Source organism: Cricetulus griseus, chromosome 8 (assembly GCF_003668045.3).
Source record: "Cricetulus griseus strain 17A/GY chromosome 8, alternate assembly CriGri-PICRH-1.0, whole genome shotgun sequence".
NCBI classification, from domain to species: Eukaryota; Metazoa; Chordata; class Mammalia; order Rodentia; family Cricetidae; genus Cricetulus; species Cricetulus griseus.
In genome coordinates this window covers 11,639,692-11,662,023 of record NC_048601.1, presented here as the reverse complement: position 1 = coordinate 11,662,023, position 22,332 = coordinate 11,639,692, and the positions used below count along the sequence as shown (strand labels likewise).

Here is a 22,332-nt window from a genome sequence, read left to right as displayed (position 1 = left end):
ACAATTGAATGCTTCATCAAAGTTCCATTTGCTCATGCACTTCAGTGTAAGCTTTAATCACTGCCACCATTAAATTGTCAGTTATATGTGACCATTGTGGACATGATTAAAGAAAAGTACAGTGTGATGGGGTCTGTTAGGATAAAAAGAAAAGAGAAACAATCAGTAGAAAGAACTCAAAAGCAAGCTAGGGGACTATTTTTAACCCTAGTGTCAAAAATTAATTAAAGTCTCATTGGCAGAATCCCAGGGTCATTATTAAATTCTGAAAATTAACAATGGCACAGACCCAAGACCTGCAAGGCTAATGGAGCTAAAGGAAAGAGCTGGAAATTAATTCAATTAAAATGAAATCTCACCTCTAAAAACCTGTCTTAGGTTCCAGGAAAAGACGAATCTGGCTGAGACTTGGGCTGTAGCTGTGGGTGCATCAAATGACAACCAACTCTTTGAAGTCAACATTCTGCTTTACACAGCTTCATCCTTCCATAAGCTCCTGCCTGGGATTTAATAGTTGTTCCATATAGCTTAGCTTGAAGTAGTTGAGCATGACTAGGAAAGAGTCAGGGGAGGAGACACTAAAGTATTGTGCAAAATAGGATGTAGAATATGAAACCTGCTCTGTCCCAACATTTCTTAGGAAGTACACAGACACTCCAAAGAAGTCAAGTCGGAAGCTATAACCCTTCAGCTGACAGTTACTAAAGAAATTTGAAAACCAGTCACACCTGTAATCCCAGCATCCCAACACTTGGCACAGCAGGACAGGAGCATAAGGATTTCAACATTATCCTCTACTACATGTCAAATACAAGGCTAACTTGGGCTACATAAGACTGTATTTCTTAAAAAGCAAGAAAAAAAAAGTGAAAAAAGACATACAGATGTGTAGTTAGATTTTCTTTTCTGCCACCAGCTCCAAATAACGACACAGAGATTTGTTAACAATTATGAAAGTTTGGCCTTTAGCTTAGGCTTGTTCCCAACTGGTTCTTATAAATTAAATTAACCTGCTTTTATTAATCTACATTCTGCCACATGGCTTTTACCTCTCTCTATTCTGTACAGAGGACTTGTTCCATGGGTCTCTTTCATCTCCCCACTTTACTTCCCAGAATTCCTTCCTCTCCCCAGAAGTCCCACCTATTCTCTCCTGCCTAGCCATTGGTCACTCGTCTTTTTATTAAACCAATCACAACAAGACATCTTCACACAGTGTAAACAAATATCCTGTAACACAAATGAGGCACCAAGTGAGGTTCGATCAACTATTACATGTGGTTACATGTGTGCATGTAAACCTGTGAAGACCAGAGGGCTGTCTTCGTGTTATCCTCAGGAACACTATTCATGTTAATTTTGAGACAGGGTCTCTTGTTGGCTTGGACCTTTCCTATTCCACTATCCTGGTTAGGAAGTAAGCTCCAGGAATCAACTTTTCTCCACGTCACTAGCACTGAGATTGCAACCATGTACTGTCATCTTTGACTTTGTGTTTTGTTTTTACATTCATTTACGTGTGTGTGTGTGTGTGTGTGTGTGTGTGTGTGTGTGTGTGTGTACAGGCACATGTAAGGACACACATCTAGAGGTCAGAAGACAACTTACAAGAATATATTTTCTCTTTCATGTGAGCTGCAGGGATTAAATCCAAGACCTCAGGCTTGGCAACAAGCACCTTTATCCACTGAGCCATCACCCCAGTCCCCACTCTGGGCTTTTAATATGGGTTCCAGGGATCAAACACAGTCGACTGAGCCATCTCTCCAGCAGTACTGTGCCCCCTTTTAAATGCTTAAATACACCACCTCAGATTCCAGAAGAGACGATAATGAGAATATGAGAATTATATATAAAGGTGCAAATAATTTGGCATTAGACTTGAAGGAGCATCAGGTGGTATTGGTTGTGTTTCACAAAAGAGAGAACTTAATAACACAATGACCAAGGATAATTTTGACCTCAAAACTCTCATTATTAATGAGCTCCTGATTCATACCCCACCATCTTCCCACTTTAAAGTTTTACGTTTCTGAAGCATTTGTGGTACCTGCTCCCAGGGCTGACACACTGCTTTGAGGATAAAAGGGGCATTTGTTGCACTCATCAGCCACACTTGAGCCTATCAGGATGGAAGAAGCAATGACGGAGCAGGAGGCCCAGGGACAGCACTTGGATTTTTTGATACAGCTGTTCTGAGTCAGGAGCTCACAGAAAGTCGGGGGTAGAGGGAAAAGGCAAAGAATAAACTGGGCATAACGAACTCATGTGACCAGTTCAAAAGAGCCCTGCAGCCTTCGGGCTCTGACACCCAGTTAATATTTAACTGAAGATGATGGGTCAGTATTAATGTGAGCTCCTCAGGAGAAAGAGGCCATTTCTAGGCAGAAAAAACATAATACCTAGGAACAATTGCTTAGGAACTGGGAAAATGCCAGACACAGGCAATTGGTTCCTGTGTTAGGCCAGACTTAGAAATGGTGGCTGTCAAGGTTGCAGAAGACACATGGAACAAGCCCACTGGTTTATGAGTCATCTGCCTCTATTTTGAGTATAAATAACTGATTTATTTAATTCTATTGATTGAGCATATTCTTCGTCATGACTGAGGTACCAGAAAAAATAATGATACATAAAAATACCTTTAATCACCAGGTGGTGGTGGTGCATGCCTTTAATCCCAGCACTCGGGAGGCAGAGGCAGGATGATCTCTGTGAATTCAAGGCCAGCCTGGTCTACAAAGCTACACAGAGAAACCCTGTCTCAAAAAACCAAAAAAAAAAAAAATTCCTTTAATCAAGCATGACCAAATTGTTCAACAGTACTTGCTGACGGGTGCTCCAAAAATAATTCATGGAAGATGGCCAGAAATATAGGGAGGGATTTGAAGTTCCCTGCAAGTGAGTTGAGACTTTACATGATGAAGAATGAAGACAGATCTAAGAAATGACAGAAGGTGACTTTCCTGGGAAAAGTTCTCCTGTAGCAGAACCCAAGGCTGAAAGATGTCACTCTTGCTTGGACAATGGGCAATTACCAAGCAGCAATATAGAGTAGTGACTCAAAGCCTGAGCACACTGCCAAAGACATCCGGGAGTCGTCTGTGCAACCTTGAGCAGAAGCGAATTCCCTCTAAGTCTGTTTTCAGATATGTCACCCATTCTGGAGGACAACCCCTTTTCTACAAAGTCCTGGGTAACCTTGCTATAGCTGCAAATACTATTTCTTTGATTCCCATCAACCTCTTAAAAATGAAAACCCCACTCCTGTCTCCTGAGATTTACAAAAACAGATCGCAGTTCAGATTTAGCTTAGTAAGTTGTGGTGGCCAGACTAATCTATTGCTACCCTATATAATAATAGTGACTACTAGGTACTGTTTTTTTTTTAATGCACACATTTTAGCAATATATAAAATTATGTGTCTTTCTCACTCTAATAATACAAAATCAACAGACTATGTAAGACATAATGTATGACCGACAAATAAAAGCAATGGCATTAGGCAGAAAATTAGTCGAGGCATCGGGAACAGAAGGAAATTGAAACTGATTGAGGAGGGAAAAGTTACTGAGGTCTGGGTGGCTTTTTGTGACAGAGATGCTGACTGAAGTGTTAATATCGAGTGACTTCTGGGCTTAACGTGTGCTGAGAAGAAACGAAATTGAAAGTGAGACAAGAGGGGAACACTAACCCAGAAAGCTGCTAAAATGTTCTATGGAAAAAAAATAAAACGCTGTGGCCATGAACTAAGGCGGTGGCTGTGATGGTTCCCACCCCTCCTGTATCCTAGGTGACTGTTGCCTACATACCTCAGGGATCCATCTAGATGCACACAGATCCGGTCTGTAATCATCTTCTAGACATGAAGCAGCAGCTTGGGCTTGGGATTCAGGATCAGTCTTTGCCCCATGTCTGCCACGAGAAAGGACAGTTCTCTTCCACAAGAGAACTGCACCAGGATAGACAGGTGCTTAGGTCTAGTCCCACCGAGGGCTGGATCCTTCCCCAGTTGCTTCCTTAGATTTTAGTGAGACAAAGCAGAGCCATCTCAGGAAGGTGGGCCTCTAGTGTCAGCAGTTACTCTCAAGCGTGAGCTATCTGGGCTTCTTGCCCTTTGTCCACTCTGACAACCACATCCAGAACCTTCAGATCTCCAACAACTGGACACAGTCACAGTGCCTGTTGACACCGTGAAGTAGGTGTGGTTACAGAGAATACACACTGGGCCTGTAACTTTCTCACTGAGAATAAAACATCTGTGAATGTGTGGCCTGCAGAGAAGGCCTACTGTTGTATGTGCTGGTGCTGCCTGCTGGAAAGTAAAATTTAAACCCCTCTGGCATGCCTCCACACACCAGTTTCCTTCCTGATTACTGTGAATGGCTTAAAGACAAGAACTGAGGAACATGAAATGTCTTAAATCTAAACATTATTTAAGATTATGTCAAACATCTAATTAGAAAAAAGTAAGCCCTTATTGTGTATCATTTTTTATTACTTATTAAAAGCAAGACAAAGTCCGATTAATATTGGGGTTGCAAGTCATCTATGTTTTGCTCTTTCCATAAAACCAAAAGAAAGTGAGGGGCATAGGACCAAGTTCCAGCGCACACTTGTCTCCAAGTCATAAAAGAAACTGAAACTCCAGTGGAGTGGGGGCGGGGCCTTACTGTACTCTCTGTGCCCCAGGTACAAACAGCTGGTCCTGAGTTTGGGCTCCAGTTAGCAAAGGGATCAAAATGTGCCATCCCAGACCAGGAACAGTTGGGCTGGGGCACATAGCCAATCTCAGTGCCAAGACTAAGCCTCACCACAGGACATGGTAAGTCTAGGACAAGCACCCCGGCATTCACAGTACCAGGGCTCCCAGAACGACTGACAGCCGCGGTAGCTGAGAGGGGAAAAAGACTGAACTGCATCAGAAGTGAAAAACCTGAGCATAAGCTCCACCTCTCAACCAGCACCAACTTTCTGTTTTTTCTCCTTCTCTCTAAAAAAACAAAGCAAAACAAACAAAAATAAAACAGTAAGAAAAAACCACCAAAATAAATGAAACAAACAAAATTACAGACTCTGTTTTGTGTCGGCCAAGGATTTCCTTGTATGGGGCCTGCCCAGTGTGGTTGATATACCCAGTTATAGTCACTGGAGAAAATGAATTCCCCTTTCCCAGCAGATATCATTTGCAAATAGCTCCTTGTTAGTGGTGGGACTCTGCCCACTTCCTCGTCTCAGGGCTGGGACCCCTTTGGCTTGAACCTATACAAGCCCTGTGCACGCTGTCACAGTCTCTGTCAATGCGAAAGCTCATCGGCACTGCTGCATCTGGAAGATGCTGTTTCCTTGGAGTCATCTGTCACCTCCGGCTCTTACAATCTTTCTGCCTTTTCTTCTGCATAGATCCCTGGGCAATCAGGAGAAGGGTTTGACAAAGACTTCCCATTTAGGACTGAATCCTCCAAGGCTTTTCTCACTCTGTAGTCATCGTCCAGTTGTGGGTTTCTGTGTTATGTCCTGTCTTAGTTAGGGTTTCTATTGCTGTGAAGAGGCAGCATGACCATGACAACTCTTTTTTTTTTTTTGAATAGTCTTTAATTATAGTAATATCTTAGAAAATAAGTCTATATTAGACTTCATGTGTTATTTGTGGAAGCAAAACCAGAATGAATGAAAAAGTAGATTTAAATGTCTGAATTTTCCTTGATTCTTATTTAAATATGTGAAATTTACATATAAGAAAATAGATCTTAAAACGTAAGTGGTTGTCACAGTGCTGTTTTGCACTCTAGCCCTTATAATAACTTTCTTATAAAATTATTCAAATAACTGGGTGGTGGTGGCGCACGCCTTTAATCCCAGCACTTGGGAGGCAGAGGCAGGTGGATCTCTGTGAGTTCGAGACCAGCCTGGTCTACAAGAGCTAGTTCCAGGACAGCCTCCAAAGCCACAGGGAAACCCTGTCTTGAAAAACAAAAACAAAAAAAATTATTCAAATAAAATATCTCTGCTAGGTCTTTTGGAAGTGTGGAGAAACTATTCATGTAAACCTGGTGTGTATAAGACATATAAAAAGCAAATCATGGGATTTTTAAAATGTGTACTTTTAATGTTTCATGATAAATTAAGCCCAAACAAATTAAGAATATTCTTGTGCTTCTGTAGAGAAGCTTAGTATACATAATATAAATGATCATATGCATAACACCAAGTAGTTTGCACTCTTATCCATAACAGAAAACCTGGAAAATTCACACAAAGAAATAAATGATCACATAAATATTTATCGTTGCCTACAGCCAAAAACTACCTTTTGTTACCTGTCTACTACTGATATCTAATTTTGTTGGCACAAGGAAGAGGAAAATGAGTGAAGAATTTGCTGATACAGACAGATGCTGCCACAAAACCTATTAAATTGCACATGACAAGCAATATAAACTCCGGGTTGGCATTATATTTGTCCATTGAATTGAGTCATTAATATTTGTGCGTCTTAACCTCCAAAGCTGCTGCAAGTGAGAAATTGAAACATGAGTCTGAGAGCTATTTGAGAGGCAGAAAAGGTCACCTAAAACGTGCTTTGTTAATTACTGCTGAGGCTAAGAGGAATGCCTCGTGGAGGAAGCATAACTGTAAAAGTGGGAGTAAGATTGCATTAGAACAACTGGAGGTTCATGGATTAATGATGGCCCCGCCTCTCTCTCTCTCCCCCTGTAGAACCTTTGCCTGTAACCAGTGTCTCCATATACGACTATAAACCTTCTCCTGAAACAGGGGTACTGTTTGAAATTCACTATCCGGAAAAATACAACGTATTCAGCAGAGTGAACATCAGCTATTGGGAAGGGAGAGACTTCAGGACTATGCTGTACAAAGGTAAGACAGAGGCTGGAGAAGGCTGGAGAAATGGCGGCTGTTAATTTTTTGCAGACTTTTTTCTGGGTGATCTTGCTCACTCTAAGGAGGCTTTGTAATTCACTACTTGACCCATGAATGAACCATTAAGAAAAAGTTATCAATTCAAGCAAGTCTTGTTGTGAAGAGTCCTACCACATCCTGCTCACGCATTGAGAAACGCAAGCCAGGCATACAACATGAGAAAGTCTCAAAGTGCTCTGGATTAGAAGTTATTCTTGCCAAAGGTGATGTATCTGCTCCAGGAAATAAAGTCAAGATGATGTAGAGACAACTGCACCCACAGTGCTTCCCTCTGGGCTTCTATAGCAAGTGGGCAGAGAGGGTACAAGATCATTCTCAAAAGCAAAATGTGGTATTTTGGGTTCCTGTGAGACCACATAAGACACTTTCTACAGGAGAAAAACCCTTCCTTGTACATTTGCTGTTTCTTTTGTCATCAAGTGGCAAAATACTTGTTCTTTCTCTTAATAAAGAGCTAACATAAACCTTATCCCCATAATTCCTGCATACACAGAACACTCATAGGTTGAAAAATTCATTTTAATTGTGTCAAATCGTGTTAGGAATGCCGACAGGAAGAAAAAAAGACTTTTCAGGATTAGGGGCACAGGTTCAAATTTTCATCTCTAGCTCTCCAATTCTTTTTTACTGACGATGCCAGACTTTGAAGGAAATGTTATTTTGTGGATATTTAAATTTAACTGGGACTTTCTCCAAGCATGTGACATTAAGAAGCGCCTAATTTTAACGTAACTGATCTTTCCCTTCACAGACTTCTTTAAGGGGAAAACAGTATTTAATCACTGGCTCCCAGGGATATGTTACAGCAACATCACCTTCCAGCTGGTATCTGAGGCAACTTTTAATAAAAGTACTCTTGTGGAGTACAGTGGTGTGAGCCACGAACCCAAACACCACCGAACGGGTAAGTTTTCAGAGGAACCAAACTTCACCAGACAATAGCTACATTTGATGCTGCTGTATATTTAATTTTAATGCTTCTAAGGAAAAAAATTCTTAATATTTCTAGGAACTATTTTGTCTACCAAAACAAAATTTGTATCTATATTAAAGATATCTAAGCAAAATAGTCAATAGGAAAAATCTAAAGTAAATAAATAATTTTTATATTCTTGAATAAAAATATGGATGGTAGCCTTAAAAGTTATCATCAAGTCACTTAACTGGGTCTGGTAGATTTTGCTTATTCTATACCTTGACCAGTGTCCACGTAGAAGAAAAGCAGATGGCAGACATCCTAGTATAGATAGGTAATTGATGATTGAAAGAAAATATTAGCATCAGGTATGCCTAAAGCTCTCAGTACTAATTAGTCTTAGGAGCATCAGGAATATGAAAAACTATTGTGGAGTAAGAGAAGCCTTGGAGCCAAGAACCTGGGTAGATATAATCAAAATATACTGTGTACATGTATGAAATTCCCAAACCATTAAAAAAAGAAATGCAGAAAACCTGTGATGGTATGACTTGATGGCCAGAGGAATGAAAGCATAAATTACGTACTACCAAATATCCCTCACTTAATCAGTATTGAGTGTATCTAATGTGTTCAATAAGGCTGGAGAGCCCATTCTCATGAGGATGGGGATTCATCAGGACAGAGCTCACCAGACCCTTTCTGTCTGGAATTCTGTGTCAGGATTAATTTCATCAAGACAGGAAGGTCTTAACAAATAATTCACCTTATGCTGACACTGACAACTCGATTTGTACTTTTCATCTTCTGTACTGGTAAAGACACATTGACGACTACTCTTTTTATTCTGGACATTGTCTTAATTCTAAGAAAGATGAAAAATGAGAACCAATGAGTCAGGTAGTCTGTCCTCAGAAATGGTGTCATCTGACACAAAGGGCAATGACCTAAGGCAGAATGAGACCCGTGTCACCAAAAAGCCATGAAGACATTTAACGATACAAAGGAGTGGGGATGAATCTCTTCCTGAAAGTCTGTGGAGAGGGAATCCGAGGAGCCATCTGATGGGCAGCTAGAAGGTGTTGCAGGCAGAGGATGTACCAGCTGTCTTTGTGACTCGCTATCCATAGAGAAAGCATGTTTCCATAATCCATAGTTCCTGTGTGCATTTTGCTTCCTTTCAAAGACGGGGATGTATATTCCAATAGCAAATTATATGGATGTTTTTTAAAGATACTCAGGGACAGAGACGTGTTTTCTTAAAGTCTGATTGCGGTAAAGGAAAGAATATTTACATAACTATGCTTGAGAAGTTCAATTACCACAGCAACATGTACAGTATCACAAATTAACACATTTGCAATGGGACTAGTGAGATGCTGAGAGAGATAAATAAATGTATGTAATATGTACAAAATGCTAGAAGTTTATATATGATTGCTTAAAAACCATAATTTTTCTTCATCATACTTTCTCTGGGCTGTCCAGAGGCAGAGCCGATAGAGGTACTTGGCACCCACCCTAGCCACCTGAGTTAGATCTCCCAAATCCACATGGTAGAAGGAGACATCCAACTTTTTCAAATTATCCTCTATCTCCAAATGTGGCATGTGTACACACACACACACACACACACACACACACACAGACACGTTTTAATTTTATTTTCTTCTGTGTATTAAAAGTAAAGCTAAACTGTACTTGGTAAGTCTGTGTGTCGGACTCAAGAGTAAATAAACATTTGGTTCAGAGTTAAAAGCTCCTTAAAAATGAAAACTCTCTTCCACAGCTCCGTATCCTCCTCGAAACATCTCTGTTCGCTTTGTCAACTTGAACAAGAACAACTGGGAAGAGCCAAGCGGAAGCTTCCCCGAGGACTCCTTCATCAAACCACAAGATTCAATCAGAAGGGACAGACTCTTCCATTTCCCCGAAGAAACTCCAGGGACTCCCCCCAGCAACGTGTCTTCCGGTTGGCCTGACCCAAACAGCACCGACTATGAAAGCACTTCTCAACCCTACTGGTGGGACAGTTCTTCGGCAACCCCTGAAAACGAGGAGGACTTTGTCAGTGTGCTGCCCGTGGTGGACTATGACAGCGACACCACACTCAGCAGGACAGAGAAGCCCACGTCTGACCCTTTCTCTGCCTTCCCCGTGCAGATGACACTGAGCTGGCTACCACCAAAACCGCCTACAGCCTTCGATGGGTTCAATATCCTCATAGAGAGGGAAGGTGAGCGGTGGGCAGCTAGAGGAAGTAAATGGCGCCAAGGAAGGGACCCGAAGTGTTTTTGAAACCTGAACTCAGGGAGGGAGATGACACACACAAAGGGAGACTTTAACTGACTATTCTGTATGGCCTGAAAGTAGAAAACAAAATATATAGACATTAGATTAGAATTTTAATATTTAGGTCATTTTCAAGTTACAGCATGTAAGTCTTTCCCAACTCTCTGCCCAGTACTTCACGGGTCACTAAAGAAGACCTTATATTCAGAAATACTCTGAACTAAAAATAGGACCACCAAACATAATATAGACTAATCATAATAAATGTTGTTTGCTTATATGCATATTTGAGAGACATACAAAGTGACTACTTCTTCCAGGTGTACGTGCTCCTTGGCCAGCTTGAGTAAGATGGAATCTGGCCTTGGGATCTGGTGATCAAATTTTCCCCAAAAAGTTGGTAGTAAATGGAAAATAAGCAGGAGATAATATCCCCACCATTGTCAGTGCACTATGCTTTGATTTCATCCATCACTGAAATTAAATATATATATTTAATTATACATATATGTGAGAGAGAGTATATGTGTATATGTGTGCCTGTAAGTCTCTCACTCGCCCTCCCCCCCCCCGTGTGTGTGTGTGTGTGTGTGTGTGTGTGTGTGTGTGTGTGTGTGTATGTGTGTGTGTGCACGCACACATGCTATTTTTTTGAGACAGAGTCTCATATAGTTCAGGCTTGTGGAGCTGAGGATGATCCTGTGTTTCTGGCCTTCATGCCTTCACCTCCAAGTGAAATGATAACGTGTGTGCTGCCACGCCCACCCAGATTCATATATTATATTATATTAATGTATGAAAAGAGAAAGAACCACTGCATAGCTCCATTGTTGATCACCAGGTTTTTCATGTTCTTTGTTGCTTGTTACGTCTTAGCAAGAGCTTGTGTCATTTCTATTTTCCTGTCTAGTATTTAGATGGCAAAAGCTGTCAAGTCATCGAAATTCCCAGTTAGAATGGCAGCCTTCATTTTATGGTGGGACTTCAGAATTCACGTTGCCTTCTTGTGGAAGCTGGTTGACTTTTAGTTAACAAAATGAGACAAAATATCTCTTCATTCTTTATTCTAGACTGTGGTAGTCATCAACACTCTACTAGAGCCTAAAGTTGAAACTGTTGGTCACTTTGGTGTTTAGGTTTAGCGTCTTCCTTTGACTGAGTTGCTTACTTGTTTTTAAAGTCCATTTCCCTTTTTGTTTCTCTGCTTCCCAGTTTACTATACGGAACAGTGCATCTTGTCACTCCAAACACTTTTTCCTGCCTATTTGCAAAGAAGTTCGATTCAATCATGTAGTTATCTGACTATACTGTGTTTTGTATTTTTTTGGAGACTGTTGTTGCCAAATAACAGTAACAGCTTCAAAAGAAATAATAAGTAGCAGGAGGCGGACACAGAGGCAGCTTAGAATAAATAGTACCTTTCACACTGCTGGAGCAAAGAGGTGAAGGGGAGAAAGTGATGTGTCTTTTAAACTAGAAGTAAATCAATATTTTAAAAATCATTTGGTGCTGCAAGGAACTTGTAAGGCACTTAGCGAGCACTAGTTATTTCTTGTCTTTTACAGAAACCATGGAGGAAGGAGGGCAGTGAACTCTTGGGGACACGATTCTGTTAGGCGGGTGTGTGTCGAACACCACGCATCCGTGTGGTGGATTTGGGCACTATATTTTAGGTCTGATATTTTAAAAGTATTATGAAGACAATTTGAATTTCAGTTGACTTTTCCATTTACAGTGCCTTCATTTTGGAAGTGTGGTTGAACTTGGAAAAAAGAAAGAAATGCAATAATAAATTTTACCAACTTAATCAGTTTGCTTTTTTGCATTTCATCCAGAGAACTTTACTGACTATTTGACCGTGGATGAAGAAGCCCATGAATTTGTTGCAGAACTGAAGGAGCCTGGGAAATATAAACTCTCTGTGACAACCTTTAGTTCCTCAGGATCCTGTGAGACTCGGAAAAGCCAGTCAGCAAAGTCACTCAGCTTTTACATCAGTAAGTAGCTGAGGGATGACCCTGCACTTACTGAGGAGATAAAACTATGGTACTGCTGAGATTAATGATGCCTGGGTGTCAATTATTCACCAGCCTGGGGGATCCTGGGGATTCCTCAAGGTCAGGAGAGGCCAGTATGCATGAAAGGAAATAGATGTATGCTTAATGGTAGAAAATCTACCCCAGGAGTTAGTTAGTTGAGATTTTTTTTTCTGTGCCACTGTTGTGATAACTAAACATTTATTAAACTGACCTTCCACACCAGCTATAACCATGTCTCCAAGGATGTGCACATATGATTTGGGAACTATGACTTTCATTTGAGGCTGTAATGAAATTTAGCATCATAGGATTATGTGGGGAAAATCTTATTAGGGTACTGATCTTGTAGAGAACTCAAAAAAATTCAGGTTGATTCAAGTCTTCGAGGTTTCCACACAGCTGGCAGGAGAAGGCAGAGTGTCCTCAAGGCCCGAGAGTGGGGTGAGGGGGAGGCATCTAGGTATTCCATGAGTTTTGACAATAGAGCAAAAGTGGGGTTCTCGGAACCGCATCAACGATACGAGTGTCCATTTCTTCTTTAGATAGATAAACAGTGGTTACTGGAGGTCCAAGGGTTAAAATTCAGTTGCTTAGCTTATCAGACGTTATGCATACCTTTATATTAGCAAAAATCAAAATCAGAGAACACAGATTAAAGGAAGCTGTCCAAAAGCAATAGTCTGTATAACATCCGTCCTCTTCCCAAAGGCCCAAATGCTACCTTGCCTCAGATAACCTTCAAAAAGTAGGCAGGCAGAGACAGGAGCTCTGCTCACTTATCAGTTTAAACACATTAAAAATATTCCCACATAAAGTTCTCACTTAAGGAATGAAGCATGTCACCACTGAGAGGCCTCTAGTGTCTTCAAAGGTACCCAAGGACGTTGGGAATCACCTGGTGTGTGTATCAGAATAGAAAATATTTCCCTATGAGATCACCCGAGACAGAGCACCAAGATGAGGCTTCAGCCTTCCCAGGAGTCCCAATGTGCTTTGCTCACCAGGAAGTCACCTTGCCCAAGAGCACACAGCAGGTGCTGATGGCTGCCATGAGAACTCAGTGAAGGGTGACAGCCATGTTGGCCTTTCTTTCTTAGAGCTTCAAGTGGGTTCCAAGTGGGAATCTCACAGTATGTAAGATTTATCTGGATTTTGTCATATATTCTTATTCTTCAGGAGATTACAAACTCGTTGTTCTGTGTGTGGTGGGGGTGGGGGACATACATGCACACCACATGCACTTGTGGAATCAGGGGAGAACGGGAGGGGATCAGTTCTCTCCTTCTACCATGCAGGACCAAGGATCAAACTTAGGCCATTAGACTTCCCCAAAAGTGTCTTTCCTTCTGAGCCACCTCTCTGGCCTTCAGCTGTCTTCTTAACAAGACCCAAAGTGCCACTGAAAACTCAACAATGTTGTTCATACACATGAATATTTCACAGAGATTTATTTTAATACTTGTATGAAAATTTTCCTTTGTCAATGAAAGGGTAATATTTTACATGCTTAGAATATTCTGTTTAATTGCATAGTTGCCAGTGACCATGAATATACTTCTTTGGTTTAAAAATATATATATACCGAGCTGTAGATACAACACTTATACTTGGGTTGATGAGTAAACACTAGCTAAATAATGTTTTCCATCCATTCTAATGAGATTAATAACATTTAGATGTATGTACATGTCACTGTGTTATCATTTACATTTGTGTAGGACTGGAACCTATAGATGAGAATGTTAGTTCATCCTTACCTCAGCCCCCATGGTCTTACCAAGAGAATGTTTGTTTTCAGTGCCAGGGACTTAACCCAAATCCTTGTGTATGACAGTCAAACACTCTATCACTGTACTACATCCTCAGTGTCTTTTTATATTTGTATTTTAAGACAGGATCACTAACCCACACAGCCTGACTTTGAGCTCCTAATAGAGCCCAAATGGGCCTTGATCTTGCCACTTGTCTTCCTGGCCCTCCAGAGTAGCCAGGGTTCAGAAGTTTGTCTGCCATGCCTAGCTTAGAAGGACATGTCTGTCATTCCCATTTTTAACATTAAAAATTCTGAGTCACAGAAAATGAATCTGTGACTTTTACATGTGTTGAGAACAAAAGTGGAATTTAAGGTTCTCTGATGATGTCATTTTCATGGCACAGGCAGTGTCGCTTACCTTAGGGTCAACTGTGTTGTCACATCCAAACACACACTGTCTCCATGACATTGGGCAAAGCATCTGAGTGTCTGGGATTCAATTTCCTTATTAATAAGTTAAGGCATTTGATCTCTTATTTTTTATTTATATTTAGCTATGCATGTATTTAGTTTTTGAGAAGAGTCTCATGTAGCTAACTCAGGCTAACCTCGAACCCACTATGTAGCTAAAGAGGATCTTGAATTCCGTGGTGCTCTTGCCTTTACCTTTCAAGTGCTAGAATTAAAGGTGTACACCACCACACCCAGTTTATGGGATGCTGGGTATCTGTAATGGCTGGTTTTGTGTGACAACTTGGACACAAGTTAGAGTCACAGAAAGGAAGAAGCCTCAGCTGAGGAGACACTTTCACAAGTTTCAGTTGTAAGGCATTTTCTTAACTAGTGATCAGTGGGGAAGACCCCAACCAATGGTGGGTGGGGATACCTCCGGGCTGGTGGTCCTGGGTTCTATAAGAAAACAGGCTGAGCAAACCACATGGAGCAAGCCAGTAAACAACTCCCCTCCATGGCCTCTGCATCAGCTCCTTCCTCTAGGATCCTGCCCTGTTTGAGTTCCTTTCTGACTTCCTCCAATGATAGACTATGATTAGGAAATAAACTCTTTGCTCTCCAACTTGCTTTTGGGTCATGATGTTTTGTTGTAGCAATAGAAACCCTAACTAAGACCGTATCAAACCCAGGGCTTTGTGCAGTCTATGCAGTCAGTCAGCCAACTGAGTAACACCCCGAGTCCACCAAGGTTCTCTTCTCTCCTCTCCTCTCCTCTCCTCTCCTCTCTTTTCCTCTCCTCTCCTCTCCTCTCCTCTCCTGTCCTGTCCTCTCCTCTCCTCTCCTCTCCTCATGTTCCCTGTGGTCCATTCACACACACTGTAACCAAGTTTCAGAGTCATTGAATCGCTTGCAGGAAATTGTTCCATTGATAATGAGAAAATAAGAAAGAACCTTGGGCAAATTACTAGCCAACATGTTTTATGGATCCAGGGAGCCATATGCATGGTTAAGATGGTGGAGTTTTAAAATTCACTGTTTGAGCATTTCATGCAAGTGTATAAAACATTTTGATCAAATCCAACTCCCACTCCCTAGAAGCATGGGGTTTTAAAGTCAGCCTTCACTTTTGTAAATCATGAGTTTTCTTACCCTATCTGCCATAGTCTTTTAATCTAAACTTGAGGTTTAAGCCCAATGCTTTTCTCATTGATTTGTGCTAAGAATTAAGGACTAAAATATGAAAGTATCTGAAACAGAGCCTGGTTGTAAAGGACGTATCTCTTTGTCTTCACGTCACTTTAACAGTATTGTTTCACTCACACCATTTACACAGAGTCTGCTCTCCATCCTCTGTGGAGCCTCCTCTCCTTACATACCACATTGCAAGCTGAGTGAGAGAAAGAAATAAAAGGCAGACATGACTACTCCTGGGCGAGATGGAGACTGAGAATGTTTATTGTAGATATGAGGGAGACTGTAGCCGAAGGAGATGAAAGGGTCCAGATGGACACCTCCACAGAGAACTTCATAATGCAGCCCCTCCCCACGCCTCAAACATCACCCAGGGCTTCAGCACCTTCCATCTCACTAATGGAGCCACAGCCCTTCTCTCCATCTCTGTTGCTGCAATGTTTCGTTTCCTTTGTTTCCATAAGGTTATGGTAGTGGCTGATTTGGATCTCAAAGCAATTATTTCTAAAAAGATCCTCCTAGCAAAGGAATTATAAACATTGATTGATGAAATGCCACTGTGTCACAGCCTCTCTTTGATGAAGATTTCACTGGAATATTCTCAGATGTACCTGACAACTGAAATTGAGCTTGTTTTTATTGTTGTTGTTGCTGCTGCTGCTATTATTGCTTGGGCCAGAGGGGAGAAGGTAGAATTTAGTCCTATAGAGCTGGCAGAGTGGGGACAGAGCAAGAAAGTTCACCATAGTCTTTCTTTAAGTCTTGTTGTAAAGGCACACACACAACAACAACAACAACAACAACAACAACAAAACACATAACAGCCATTAAATCTAGGATCTTCTGTATCAACCAGGTCAAGGTACAAACTCCCTTTTGTTGTGATTTGCAATGTCCAGGTCCCTCAGGAGAGTGGATTGAAGAACTGACTGAGAAACCACAACAAGTGAGTGTCCATGTCTTAAGCTCAACTACAGCCTTGATGTCGTGGACATCTTCCCAGGAGAACTACAACAGCACCATTGTGTCTGTGGTGTCCCTGACCTGCCAGAAACAGAAGGAGAGCCAGCGGCTGGAGAAGCAGTATTGCACCCAGGTAAGATGCTTTAGCACAAACACACCCAGTCCCTGAAGGATGCTGGAAACTCAACCTATGGTGATGCTAGATGGAAATTCGAGGAGTGAGAAATATTAGTTGATAAGAGTGATTCAGGAACCAGGGGCTTTGGAGAACTAAAGATTTTAGGATGCTGAGATAAGCCCTTCAGAGAGGCTGAACCCACCCCTGACTCCATCAAATTAAGGAGTGAATATGCTAAACGGATTAACTAGCAGTCACGGCTCCCTTCTCAGCTCATTGGTTTCCTTCCCTGAACATACCCAACATCGGTGACTTAAAACTGGCGGGAAAACGTATTTCCTTCGCAGACGGTGACCTGGAACGCAACTGTCCAAGACACATTTCCTTCTTGTCCTTTCTAATGTAATAGATTATGAATCTTTCTCCTGGGCACCCAAAGCAAAGTTCTTATAGATACTGCAAATTATAAACGATCCAGAAAAGATCTCTCCAACTGGATCCTCTCTGTCCTCTTGAAATACAACATTAAGTCCTTGGGGATTATGGATGGGCAAAGAGACTGATGTTTAAGAGTGAGAAGCAGCCCAGCATCCAGGTGTCCTCTCAATAACACAAGACTCAGCACTGTCACAGTATCATACCTCCAGCATCCATGATCCATAGCCCCAACACACACACACACACGCACGCACGCACGCACGCACGCACTTACACATAATTTTCAGATGGGAAAACTAAATTCAAAATGTCTCAAGACTGCTGGAGAGATGGCTCATCATTTGAGAGCGCTGTCTATGCAATCATGAGGACCTGAGTTCAGATCCTAGGATCCATATAACAATCCAGTAACTACCAGTAACGCCCACTCTGAGAGCGCCCATGATCTCTTCTAGCTGTCATGTACACAGACATGTGTGCTGCCAAAACATGTGTGCACCTACTGCACTCACACAGACATGCCTATATGCATAAATAAATCATAAATAAATTAGTTAATACTTTCTTTTTAATCTTAAGAGATGCTGGGTAGATGGTACAGTTGACAAAGCATTTTGTGTGCAAACATGAAGTCCTGGTCCCCTGGGCCATGTAAATTTGGACAGAAAACATTTATTTATCTGTTTCTCTAAAATAAAGACGGTCCTGATTCAAATACAGGATAAAATCACTTATCCAAAATTGTTGGACTCAGCAGTGTTTCAGACACGGAGCTGTGACACAGGTCGGAATATTTGTGTATATATAGTGAGCTGGGACGGGGTTCAGATGCAGTACAAACAAAACATTCATTTGTGTCTCATATATATCCCCACACATAATCTGAAGGCAGTTTTAAGAGATGTCTTAATAAGTTTGTTCATGACATAAACATTTATGATATGAAGTTCGCTGTGTTGGCTCCAAATGTTTCAGATTTGGATCATTTTGGATTTTTGCATTTTCAATTTAGGGTTGCTGACGCTGGGTCCAATCATCATAATAACGGTCTGTGAGGGATTGTCCCGTTGCCCTGGCATTCCCTGAGATCCTCTGCTACAGTCTCTCCTTTGCCCGTCAGCTCCACTGACGTCTGTGTGACTCCCTATGTACAGTGGTTCCTGTGTGGAACAAATTAGACCTGGATCCTTATTGCATGGAGCCTAGAGCCTAGTCTCCCCTCTCAGTAGAGCACTTATTATGATTTCAGTTTGTCCTGATCATAAGTACATACTCTTATCTTATGAGCTTGCACGGAAATGAACCCTCCATATAACCATTCTGGAGTTATTCATTCACAGAGATGCTGAACATGAAATCGTTGTTTAATCTGTGTTCCATAAGAAATCTTGTTAGGTACCCAAAGTAAGTAGGCCCTGAGCATCTTCTCAAAAGACTTGGCTACCGTCACTTATGTCAGAATAGAGATATGAGTGCTATAGGAGACATGCATGCATATTCATTCTTATTCAGGGTCTTCTTTGGTCCGTGAATGCTGTTTGACTGCTTGCATGAGTGCGTGATAATGAAACAAAAGCAGATGAGTGGACATGGCAGCCTTTCAACTGTGTGATGGAAGAAATGATAGGCCTGAGAGGCAGGATATGTAAGGGTCCTCCTAGGAGTCACCCTGCTGGCTAGTGTCAAAGCAGGACCCACCCCCGAGACGATCTGTCTTCACCACTGATGGTGGTCCTGTGGATAATTTGTGCTGTCTCATGTGGTGAGGATGGGGTGGAGACACAGGCAATTTGGGAGTCTAGAGCACAGACTACAGCATCACATAAATGTGGGTTTCAGACTTGATCTTCACAGTTATCAGCTCTGAGAACCCAAGTGATCTTGCCCATGCAGCTCTCTCTGTGTCTCTTTGTCTCTGTCTCTGAGGTCATCAGATCCTCTGGGACTAGAGTTACAGGTGGTTGTGAGCTGCTTTGTGGGTGCTGGGAATTGAACCATGGTCTTCTGAGAGGGAACGAAGTATATCCTTAAATCTTCGGACATCTGTCCAGCCCTCTCAAGTTCTTCTTGATGTCTTCATCTGTGTTATTGGGAGAAATCAGTCCTATCTCACAGGGCTTTAATAAAGGTAAATAAGTCTAACATAGTGTCTGAAGGATACCAAAAAAGAAGAAAAAAATGGTCAGCTCTTGTTATTGAGGCCTAGCTGGATGCCTTTCAGTTGACAGGTGGTACTCTGGGCTTTGAATAGAAAAGCCCTACTGACTGGAATGAATGACACTAACGAGTTAATGAGGAAAGTGTCACATGGGTAGCAGTAGGACCATCTCAGACTCAGGGAAACCTCCATGCTCATCTCATTCAACCCACCACTTAGCAGACTATTGTATTTCTTCCAGCTGTCCTCCTTAGCGTTTTGCCTCTTGTGTAGGGACAGCAGAGCCAGTGCCTTGTAGGAGACATATTAAATGTAGTGGAGTCACTGGGATTGAAGAGTAAGCCAGCAAGGGAAAAGAAGAATTATAGAATGGTTATGAATTAAGTGAAAAGATGTGTTGAGAATTTATTATATTTGTTATTATGTTAACTATTATATATCATATTATATTTATTAACATAATAATTTTATATTCATCAGTTCAATATTGATTGGTTTGTTGGCTAGTGATTGAATAATTCATTAGAAAAATATGGCACAGAATTTTCTTTATCCCTCCATCTCACAAAAAATGACAGAGACTTATAATTAATTATGAAAGCTCAGCCTTAGATTAGGCTTGTTTCTAACTGGCTCTTATAACTTAAACTAACCCATTTCTCTAAATTTAGTGTGCTTTCACGGGGCTCATGGCTTTTACCTATCCTTGTGCATGACTGACTTCTTCTGCCTCCAGCTGGAAACCCAGCTTTCTTCTTTCCCAAGAGCTCACTGTGCCCAGAAGTCCAGCCTAATATCCTCCTACCTAGCTATTAGCCATTCAGTTTCAATCACACTGATACATCTTCACACAGTGTAAAGGAATATTCCTCAACAGAGAATTAAGGTGTAAATATAGGTTTACACCTCAACAGATATTTAGGGATCCAAGAGGTAGCGGGATTGATGTCTTAATATATTTTTTATAAAAACAGGTAGTTTGAAATGACATTGTCCTGTTGTCTTTTTTTAGAAAGCAACATGATTTTTTTCACACGTCTCTATTTCATCTAAAAGGCATCATTTCCCTAGGGTGGGTTTATGACTGCTGCCTATAAGTGGCTATGACTCGGGTGTTCCATGAACAGTTAGAAACAAGTGTGTCGAATCAAAAGAGTGATAACACCACCATGGGGCAACCTACACAGTTTGCATCTTACATTAGACTAAATATTCTATATAGCAACATGAGTGATTAAGGAGCCAACTGAACATTTACAAGTGTGTCAGATGTCTAAAATGCTCTCATAGCAAAAATAAAACTCTCTAGCAATGTTGCTAACACCCCCTGCCCACGTGTGTATGTCAACAGCACCTTATTTTGAATATGTAAGAGGGAAGTCTAGAATGCCCACAGACATGCTGAGACTTGGATGAACAGTTGATCCATGGAGTAAACATTAGTTTTGTCACATAGAATTTTAATAAAATTTTAATAAAACCATTGTTCTGTCATGCACAACATGCACTGTATCTATTTTTTTTATTTTATTAGTTCAAATTAGGAACAAGCTTGCTTCACATGTCAATCCCTTCTCCCTCTCCTTCTCCTTCTTCCCTCTCCCTCCCCTCTCCCTAACATCCCATCTGCCCCTAGCCATCCCCCCTCCACTCCCCAGGCAGGGTAAGGCCCTCAAAAGGGGCTCCCCAAAGTCTACCACATCATCTTGGGCCAGGCCTAGGACCTTCCCCACGTGTCCAGGCCAAGAGAGCATCCCTTCAGATGGGATGGGCTCTCAAAATCCCTTCTTTTTTTATTTTAAGACCTGACATATTTAATACAGTGTGTTACCCCTGTACAAATGGAAAAAAATTAAGTTCAACATTTCTAGACCAATATGGCTGTTAATTTTTGTACAATGTCAACTCAACATGGTAAACTGGGATACTTTTTCCAATATATATATATATATATTGGAAAAAAGTCGCACTGTATCTATTTTTATTTTATTTTCTGAGACCAGAATTTCACACAGCCCATGCCAGTCTCTAACATACTATATACTTTAGGCTGGCCTTGAACACCTAATCTTCCTTGACCTTACCTCCCAAAGTGTTTGGATTCTGTAATGTGCCATCATGCCCAGCATATAATCTGTTCACAAGTTTGTCTCCTTAGATGAGAGTCACACAGGATAACTGACTATAAGTGTTCTGGTAAAGAAATATAAACGTGGGTAAGATACTATCATAAAAGGGTATAAATAGGCAAAGAAGGGGAGAGTACTAATTAACTATTCTAGTATAATCTTCGGTAGCATGCCACCCCATTTGGGTTAGAGTAAGCTGTATTCTTATCAAATCATGACACGTCTAATTCACATAACCAGGTTCTGAAACACAATGTTGAAATTCCCGTTGCCAGTACTTTTATCCTTAAAAATTTAATGAGACTTTAAAAAAAAGCACACCATAAACTGCCAGCAAAATTGTTATCCATCAGTTTTGCTCATTCCCGTATAAGTTTTGCATTTTAGATACCCCAGAAGCCAAAACAATTGATCCTAAGCATTAATGTACAGTCTGGTCTAAGAATCCTGCAACTTTAAGATGTATTATTACCTACATTATAATAACGAAGAAACAAACGTAACAATTTCAAATGAAGGATAAATAAATCCTGTGTCTATACAAGACAGAGTTGGGATTTTATTTCAAGCAATCTGAAAAGAACTCATTTGTCTTCCTAAGTGAAACTGTCTTAAGTATTACAAGTACTGTAAACATCAAGTCTGGGACTGGAGAGATGACTCTGAGGGTAAGGTACCTGACACACATGGTTAGGACAAGAAGCAGATCCTCAGAAACTTTGCAAAAAGCCAGACAGGGTGACGGAGCCCTGCATCCCAGCTCTGGAAGGCAGACACCAGCCAGCCAGTTAAGGCAATGGTGAGTACCAGGTTCTGTGAGAGGCCCTGTCCCAAAAATAACATGCAGAGTGATGGAGGAAGACACCTAAAAATAGCCTCTGGCCTCCACACGTGCAAATGTGGGTGCTCGGGCTCACACATATATTTCATACAAATGCA

General features: G+C 41.2%; 1 protein-coding gene across 1 annotated transcript in view; it reads left to right on the top strand.

Annotated features, from left to right (window-relative positions):
- Ptpro (protein tyrosine phosphatase receptor type O) overlaps positions 1 to 22,332 on the top strand; it is a 198,918-nt gene that overhangs the window by 107,782 nt on the left and 68,804 nt on the right. Inside the window, exons 3-7 of the mRNA XM_035448717.1 lie at positions 6,722 to 6,880; positions 7,695 to 7,847; positions 9,649 to 10,095; positions 11,987 to 12,148; positions 16,487 to 16,683. Coding sequence (XP_035304608.1) covers positions 6,722 to 6,880; positions 7,695 to 7,847; positions 9,649 to 10,095; positions 11,987 to 12,148; positions 16,487 to 16,683 — 1,118 coding nt within the window. The remainder of the gene's footprint in view (positions 1 to 6,721; positions 6,881 to 7,694; positions 7,848 to 9,648; positions 10,096 to 11,986; positions 12,149 to 16,486; positions 16,684 to 22,332) is intronic.